At 36.5% G+C, this 9,253-nt stretch overlaps 1 protein-coding gene across 21 annotated transcripts; it reads right to left on the reverse strand.

The window, feature by feature from the left end:
• Positions 1 to 3,955: 3,955 nt before the first annotated feature.
• On the reverse strand, positions 3,956 to 8,148 carry LOC125497545 (uncharacterized). 21 transcript variants are annotated; one of them, XR_007274468.2, is made up of 7 exons: positions 7,657 to 8,130; positions 6,972 to 7,060; positions 6,454 to 6,512; positions 6,277 to 6,334; positions 6,063 to 6,108; positions 4,969 to 5,165; positions 3,956 to 4,332 (listed from the first exon to the last, which is right to left on the reverse strand). XR_007274468.2 is itself a non-coding variant. In XM_057395044.1 (7 exons), the coding sequence occupies exons 2-6, from the start codon at positions 7,069 to 7,071 to the stop codon at positions 5,161 to 5,163; spliced, it is 228 nt and encodes a 75-aa protein (XP_057251027.1). In that variant the 5' UTR covers positions 7,072 to 7,082; positions 7,657 to 8,148; the 3' UTR covers positions 3,956 to 4,332; positions 4,969 to 5,160. The 21 variants fall into 21 exon arrangements, 10 of the variants coding, with proteins under 10 accessions (XP_057251027.1, XP_048500735.1, XP_048500731.1 ...); XR_007274467.2 differs by having other exon boundaries at positions 6,454 to 6,517; positions 7,012 to 7,060; positions 7,657 to 8,129; XR_007274462.2 differs by lacking the exon at positions 6,063 to 6,108 and having other exon boundaries at positions 6,454 to 6,517; positions 7,657 to 7,743; positions 7,919 to 8,126.
• Positions 8,149 to 9,253: the final 1,105 nt, after the last annotated feature.

A 9,253-nucleotide genomic window follows, 5' to 3' on the forward strand; every position in this document is an offset into this window, starting at 1 on the left:
GACTGCAACCTCTTAATTTGCGATAATGATACCTTGATTTTCCATCATCTAAACACACCTTATTACCTTCCATAACTGAAGGATTGATGAACAAAGTGTCGCTTTTATTGCAGGTTGAGGATCCAATAGCCATAAAAAATTCTTGTTTGCATCGGTGATTATGCTGAGCTTTCCTGCCCCTGTCATCCTCAGTGCGACCTGCAAGAACTCGATTTTCCACAAGTTTTAAAACCCTTATAGGACATGGCTTCCATGGCCTCTGCTGAAAACGACTTTATTCCTTTCTTTCTAAATCCCCTCAATGATGCTTGTGAAAGTGTCTCTCATCGCTATACTGTCACTGGACCCCCCAAAAAGTGAAGCTAGTGTGAAATCTAGCATGTGAGCGGATAAGACGCTATGCAATTAACCCCAATTCCCAGGGTGCTTGCTGACCAGACGTGCCTTGAAAAGTCACAGTCTCTAAAGAGGTGCTTTATTTAAAGTCTTCAGAGGACCCTCTTCACTAATCCTTCTGCATAAACCACATCTTAGATCTCCTTCCAGACCTCTCCTAGCAAAGGCTTGCCCTACTCGCAGAGCATTGTTGTAAATCTTCCAGAGGAGCACCTTGATCTCCGCCCTTAACCTACTCTTCCAGATGGTCTTATGCCAAAAACCACCTTGCTGAAAGTTCAATGAGTTCTACTTTTCTACCAACAGAATTTTATATCTGCTCTTAACCGAGTAGATCCCATCGCGGTCATGCTTCCAGATGATAATGTCCTCACTAGACACCCTACCTAATGGGATCTAACAAACTTTCCTTATCCATGGTTGAGCAAAAACTTGTGCAAGACGTCTTTCATTCCACTTTCCCTCCGAGATCACATACTTAATATTCCTCTTGCACCACCTCCCTATCTTTCCTGGGCATAGGTCATCTCTACAAGGTGGTTTTTCTCCGTCAACCTATGGGTCCTCAATCCTCGCTTTTGTTCTATTTCCTATTGCCCACGCACATTGATTCCATAAGGCAAGCATAACCCATTTGAGACTCCTCCATCCCCAAGATCCTTGCTTTCTTTCCCAACTACCCCCAAAGAAAACTTTAGAGGACATATTACAGCGGGTCCTGAAGAATTTTTCGAAAATAGCCTCATTACGGGCAAATATCTTCCACCCCAGCTTCATGATCAGTGCCTTGTTGAAAATAGAGGCATCCCTGATGCCGAGGCCTCCTTCCCCTTTTTCTCTAATAAGGAAATCCCACATTTTCTAGTGAATCCCCTTAGCTCTATTCACTCCTCTCCACCAGAACCGGGCCACAATCTAATTCATCTTCTTGGTAATTACTTCATAAATTCTGAACATCGAAAGGATATGACAGCCGAGGCTATTAAGAACAGAGTTAATAAGGCTAAGACGGGCCGAAAAGGAAAGAAAAATAGCTTGCCAATTATGAAGTCTATCCTCCGTTGTCTTAATGACCCCCCCTCCCCGCGCAAAAATCTCTTTCTTCGTCACCCTGAATCCAAGGGTGTCAGAGATGGTAAGCTGAACCTCTTGCAAACAGTACCTGTTGGTTAAAATCCGACACTAATCTCGATTAATCATATGTCCTGAAACCCTTCAAAAGGAATCCAAAAGCTCTCTAAAAGCGGAGCTCCTCTCATGACTGTAACTAAGAAAGAAAACCACAACATCTGCAAATAGGAAGTGTGAGATTACCGGGGAATTCCGTCCTACCTTAATTCCTTTGTACAAGCCATCCTTAGTCCTCTTCTGTATGAGTTCAGTGAGCACTTGCATACACAAGATGAATAGGTAGGGAGATAAATGGTCCCCTTGACGCAAGCCACACTGAGGTTTTATGTCTTGCGTTTGAGAACCATTAAGAAGAACCGAATAGGTAACTGTTTCGACGCCTTGCATGATAAGGTTCACAAAGGCCTCTGGGAAGTTTAGTTTTCCTAGCACTGCTCGGAAGAAATCCCAATGATTCCTGTCATAAGCTTTGCTCATATATGTCTTAATAGCCACCTTATGCTTTTGTGCCCCTTGAATTTTTTAACGTATTCCAATACTTCGTGGGCCAAAAGTATGTTGTTTGCTATATGTCCTCTTGGGACAAAAGAATTGTGTTCCTCCCTTACCAGATTCGGGATGACTTTCCTCACTCTATTCTCAATGCATTTAGAAATTTTTTTGTAGATTACATTGCATAGACTAATTGGTCGAAAATGCTCCATACAGTCCGAGTCGTCTTTCTTGGGAATCTTAGCGATGTTTGACTTATTGATCTCTTTCATAATGTGCCCGAAGTTGAGGCGGGCAAGCACACCTCCACCAAATCATCCTTTATCTTCTTCCATTTCTTTTAGAAGAAGCCGGCAGGTATGCCATCTAGGACTGGAGACTTCCCAGCGCCATACTAAAAGGGCTCTTTTAACCTCCTTCTTGTTGAACGGTTTTGATAAGAATTGACGTTGATGACTGGATAAAGTTTTGTTAATACCTTACAAAGTATTCTCAATAAGTTGGGTCCTATCAAGGTGAGCTCTGTCCGGGTGTTCTTCTCTAAAAAGTTCCTTGAAATATCCTACAATAACATCACTCACTTCTGAAGTTTTCGTTGAGGGCTATGATCCTATTCGTGGCTTTCCTCCCTTTAACCCAATTATAAAAGTACTTGGAGCCTAAGGCTACATCTTGACTCCATCTCGCCTTTGTCTGTCGTTTCCAATAAGACGCCCTAATCCCAACCACCTCCATGGCTTTGGCCTGGCTGACTTTCCATTTTTTGCTATCACCAGTAATCAGAGTATTTATCAGTTCTTAGCTTCGTCAACATCCTGCTCAAGGACATCCCTAACCCCCTCCCACTCCTTCCTTTTGTTGAGCACCCACTCTCTTGCCGCGATATTGGCTCTCTTACTCTTTTTTGTGAGTCTAATAATGGGGGAACCTCTAGTATGGTCATCCCAAGCCGAGTCAATCTTCTCATTGCATTCGCTATAGTTCAAACACCACTTGGGAACAATAAAGGTCCTTGTTTTCGTTTTCGAGATTGGGTTGGTGAAAAGGATTATAGGGGTGTGATTGGAGAACATGATGTTCCTATGCTGAATTATTGCATTAGGGAAAATATCACACCACTTCCCCGAGGCGTAGCCCTTATCTAGTCGTTCAAGAATGTTCTCATCATTATCCCTCCCATTATCCCGTGTGTATTGAGGATAAATCAATAACTTAATTAGTCAAGATGAGACACTCGTATTTTTTTAATAAAATATTTTAGTCCAAATAAAATACTTCCTCCGTTTTTTATTACTTGCAATAAAGAGGAATATTTGTGAGAGATAAAAAATTCCTTTGTTGCAAGTTTTGAAAAACGAGGAAGTACTTATTTAGTACAAAGGTAGTAAGAAAAAGGGGACTTGGGGAGTCCTCTATATTTTTGGTGCAAATAAGCCACATGGGTGGGTTGATCAACGACGGAGAAGATATGATGATTCGAACCAGTGATCTTAGGAATCAAAGATGGGTTGAAACCACTGTCCACTGCCCAAACCCGGAAAGTCCTCTATGTAACTATCTAACGAAATTAATAAATCATATATGCATTAATAATTTGTCTAGTTCATTCCATAGCTCGTGAATTTGTGGTGGTAGGTGCGGAGCGAGCGTACTTGGCTTGAGCCGATTCCACAAATTTTTTGTAATCTTGCAAGTTTGGATCTAAATTATTAAAACCCTCGTTCTCTTCAAACAAAAAAATTTAGTATGAAGTAATTTTTATACTATTAAAACTATCCAACCTTTGAATAAAAGGGAGAGAGAGAGACTTGAATACTTGAAATTTAGCAAAAGGCATTACATGGTTAATTCTAGCAAGGACTAAACAATAAGAATAAGATTCACAAGCAAGAAAAGGCAAGTTGAAACAAAAACAAAAGAAGCACTTAAAGGTAAGTTTAAACAACAATCTAACATACAACCAATTGAATTAATATTTGTTCGAGAACAATGAATTAAGTGAGGTGTTTGGTAGGGTCTTTTTTAATACTTCTAGTATGGAACGGATGTAAAACCATTCCACTATTTGGTTTCACAAAGCCACAACAAATAATGTCTTACGATATAAAAAAATTTGTTGTCAATTTTTACTTTCGTAAGTGAACTAATAATTTACAAACACGATCTCCCTTCACGTACAACCTGAACAGCAATCTCATTCATCCTTTGAATTACAAGGGTTCTTTGTGCAACAACAGATTATATAGCTTTATAGCCTAAAAACCCATCGACATTGCTCCTTTTCTTCTCAATCCTTCAATTGGAAGCTGCAATCTGCATGTAGGGAGATATAAGAGGCAGGAGTTAGCAAAAAGCATTAAAAGTCAGGTCAAATTTAATTAAAGAACTTAAGTGATACTTTAATAGGTATACAAAATATACTTGGACAACAATACAGTATCATACGAAGCACTAGATTCAGGCTTAAATTAAAACTAACCCAACAATCTACCTGGTTCACATTTCAAGTGGCCTATGAGCAATGGGTATTATCCGAAAAAATTATTTGCAAATTATCTTGTAAACAATTAACTATGGAAGTTACTTATTTCTCATTAAAGCAATAGTTTAGATCAGCCATTAAAAAATTGTAAGAATTAGCCGTTCTCAGCAAATGACTTTTCTCTGTTCAATTGATTTCATTTAGATATACATGTACATTCAAGATAACAGAAGTATATCATGATAGATTGATAATATGTTATCGCATAACAATTAGAAGTACAATATGACGCTATGCGCTACACTATAATATGGCTTAGGAGTACATGTCAATTGCTACAAACAACCTTAACATGTTGTTTCAGTACACTGGTAAACTACAATAGAATTAAAACACAATCAGGTTGAAATTCACCCAAATCATGTTGTTTATTAAGCAAAAGCTTAAGTTACTTGTCCAGTGCTTACCATATCCTGGCTAGATGGAGCTGGATCTTCCAATTCATCCTCGCTAAATGAAGCTGCTTCCTGAGTATCCAGCATTTGCCTTTTGTCCAAACCATTTTTCAAGCCATCTTTCATTGGAAAACACCACTAAAAGTAGGGGCTTCCATTGCTTTCTTCCAAGCTACCATAGCTTTTTGATTGGCTTTTCCAGCTTCATTCTGCACAAAAAATGGCAAAGTGTAGGAAAAGAAAAGTGCAAAAGGCTCTAAAAGATTTAACCCAAAAAATCCAGAAGAACATGTATCCAGCACACGTATATCTAAATAAAATTCACGTACTTCTCGCCGCGTCGTCCGTTCCGTAACGCGAACTCGCCGCGTTAGAACGCTTTTATCCCCGTTACATCCGTTCTTTTGAAACATTGGCCAAAATTTTTATGATCTAATTATATAGTTGAGGAAACATGATATTCTATTAGATTTGATTATATTATGTTGTAATAATGCGTCATAAACTATAAAAATGAAAATAAGGTTAAAACATATTAATGTGATTTTTTTAAAAAAAATCACGCCGCGTCGGCCGCGAAACGTTCTATTTCGCCGTTACAAGCCGTTCCCGCGACAACGCGACCGTTCCCGCGAACGCGACCGCGAGCGCATTTTTTTTCCCTGCTCAAACTTCAAGCCTCCTGCATACTTACCATCTTAAGCCTTAATTCAAACAACTTCTAATTCAACCCTTTCCACAGACTATAAGAATAAACAACATAATTTGGATGTATAAAGCAAGGAGATATCAGAACGAGTCGCAATCCAATCCATCTCAAAAGTTCACCTTTTCTCCTTATTAAAAAAAATTACAAATAAACTGGCTTTGTACACTAAGCAAGGTCAAATCAGCAATCTAATCCCCCTCCTTTTTCTCTTTGTACACTAGCTTCACGCTGAGGTTGAAAAGGTTAGTAGCCTGTAAAAACATTAGGCAATAGACTATCACCATTCACGTCATCTGGTACTACATATTCCCAGAAAGTCAGGTCTGCCAAGTTCAAGCATATACACACATGGAGTCCCCTAAGTTCAAACCAATAATGAAAAGAGTGCTAAACTAACCAGCAAAGCTGAAAAAATCCGAGAGCATATCATTCCCTATTCCTCCCTCCAAATAAAACAAAGATATGCATCATATATGGTACAGCAACGAAAGAATCAAACACGAAAAAAACAACCATCATATTCATTTGTATACTTCTTATCTCATGCGAGATGTCAATATATAAATGTTAACTATAAGACATTCTAATTTCTAATTAGTAGCAAAGCTAACCTGAAGATTTTCAAATATAGGTGTGAACTGAAGTTTCAACAAACTCCCTGCTGCTCGCCTGCTCATGCCAGCCAATAAAAAACCAACATAAAGCAACCAAAATTTTCAAGAGTTTGTGTCAAAAAAAAAAAAGTGTATGAATGAGAAACACTATAAAATTCAACAAGAATTTCATACAGTCCGTACTGCTTGGTGATTAGCAACACAGCCTTCCCCAATGCCTCAGCTTGTGAACGCTGCACTGAACAAGTAACAGGGATGTAAGATGTATCTTAAGCAAATTTATTCGCAGACCAAGTTAAAAAAGGATCAACTATGTTTTAAAGATGTGTGCTATGAGATAAAGACCCACCCCCTAACCAGAACAGCCATCCAAGTTTTTAAGATATGTGTGCTATGACATATGTTTTAGCCACAAACTCAATAATGTCAGTCTGGAACCCAATAATATCAGGGTGCAAAACTTTTTGAGCCTGCAACTTACTTAAAACCCAATTCATTCAGTCTGCTCCATGTTAATAATCAATTTTATTCAATCCGACAATACATTCAATACAACAGACTGAACTTAATAAACAGTACAGCAGACTACCCGATTCAGTATACATGATCCAATAATTCAAAAACAAATAAAAACAAAGGAAAGACAAAACTTGCAACTATATGAGAGACACCATGACTAATAAAAAGTTCACCTTGAACTAAAACATTTGAAACGTCATCATTGAAACTCACCCACAAGCATTTTGCTTTATCCTTCATGAACAACCAGCCGATATGGAACCTGAGAATCATTTAACAAAGCTCTAAAAATATAAAAATTAACATTAAAATGCAGGGCAGAGGCAGGATGAAATCAGAATAAACCATGACCATAAACAGCACTAAGTTTGGCAGCAGAAAATGCAGGATAAATATAACACATAGGTGCAGAAAAATCAAGCACGCCATGATAAAGTTACACCCAGGTTCGTGGAACAATTGATGCCCTTTAAACATAGCAGCGAGTTCCTAAAACAATATGCTTAACTCCAAAAACATGGAATAGCTCATGGAGTACAAGTTAGCAATGAAATTGTAAGCATTATATCAGTTTTATTGGCTTTGCTTAATTAGATTAGAACAGAAATTATGATAAACGCTACTCCTACTACGTATAAGCATACATTTCATATCCCTCAAGATAGCTTTAGTTCTCATCTAGTTTGAACTGTATCATCATGAAACATAATTAAAAAAACGCATCATTAGCTTGGCAAGTCAAAATAGATGAGTGAAAAGTTAGAACCAGGACAATCAAATTCACTTTCACATCACTCAAATGAAATTAAGCAGGTGTTTAATCTATAAGGAGACACAAATCTCAATTACTTTACTTACTAGAAAGTACTTATGAGCCTTTATTGTTGAGTTGAACAAGTGTTGAATCATCTCATCTCATCTTCCTCCCAAGACTTGCAGTGCGCCCTTGGTTTTTTTCCCAGCAAAAAAATGTAAACAACAATTAAAATGAAATCATGAAAAGATAATTTTTACCACACTTTTAGAGTATACAAACAGATTTTTAAATTATTATAAATAAATGAAACAAACATTAATCTGAAACGAAGAAGATATGAAATCAAAAATATAATATTCGAACCTCTCTAGAAGGTTGCCTTCGTCCATTTAATTCATTTCATTTCATTTGTACAAACCCTAAATTACACTCTTCCGATTGCCACACAGATTTTGATTCCAACGTGGAGTAAAACATTAGATGAAATACAGTATTCGGTACTGTAGAGTGTGGAGGCTATCGCCTATCGAACCAGGCGAGAATGAGATAACATGGGTCAATATAACCCATGTGATGCATTAAGTCCTTATACTATGTTCATTTCATAGGCTATGTGAGGTAATAAAAAATATTCAGATTAAATCTTAAAAATTCAGGTAAATCAAATTAATACACCCTAAATATGAGATTTTCTCATTCAACAAATTTGCCAATTAAGTGTCAATAAGGGTGTGTTCTTTTTGTCTGGATTTTTTCGTATCGTAGTTGTTTTTATAGTTGTAATTTTTCTGATAAACTCTTAATTATATGATTTTTTTTTATCTAATATGAAACTCTTTGACCTAATCTTATCTGATCATATTTAATCATTTTTAAATAAGCATTATATAAGACATATATAAGTTGAAAAAAACGCACCGTAAGGGTGTATTCATTTCAACTAATTAAAGCACTCCAATGCTTAGATAAAATATGATCAGATTAGATCAAATCATATAAGATCATATACTACCTTGAATTTTTAATGTTATCTGCATTTGTGTTTTAGTTACTATTCACAAGTGGATGCAATGTTCAATATATATATATTTATTAATTTATAGGAATAAATATACTCAAGTGGGGTCTCATTTGATTCGCCGTAATGTGAGTACATCATTATTCATTAATATTCAATCGTTGTTATTTTTACAACTATGTAACTATGGATATTAATGATATAAAATGTGCATTGGGAAGCGTATGAATAGTAAATGCACAGAACAACAGAATTCGGAGGGAGTGAGAAAATTCAAATCAAATCAGAAAAATTATGAGTATAAATTTAACTAAAATAAGAAAAATTCAGATCAGATAAGAAAAATTCAGATAAGATCAAAGCAGATAGGGAAGATTCAAATAAGATCGGATCAGAAAATTTCAGATGAAACGAATGCACCCTAAATACTAATAAGAAAAAAAAAAAGATTAATTAGATCTCCGTCCAATTAAAAAAAAAAGATTGATTAGATCAATTTTAATAGGTACTAAAAAGTCCATGTAAACAAATTGAAGTTGATAAGAGCAACGCTAAATTGTAACTATAGCAAGAAATCAGAAAGAAGGATAATGTTAAAAGTTGTGATTAATTAGTTTATGTGGTGTGTAAAGGGCAATAGTTTGTAATTCAGAATCAACAAAATATTGAGCAATGTTGAT

This window comes from Beta vulgaris, chromosome 5 (genome assembly GCF_026745355.1).
Source record: "Beta vulgaris subsp. vulgaris cultivar EL10 chromosome 5, EL10.2, whole genome shotgun sequence".
Lineage (NCBI taxonomy): Eukaryota > Viridiplantae > Streptophyta > Magnoliopsida > Caryophyllales > Amaranthaceae > Beta > Beta vulgaris.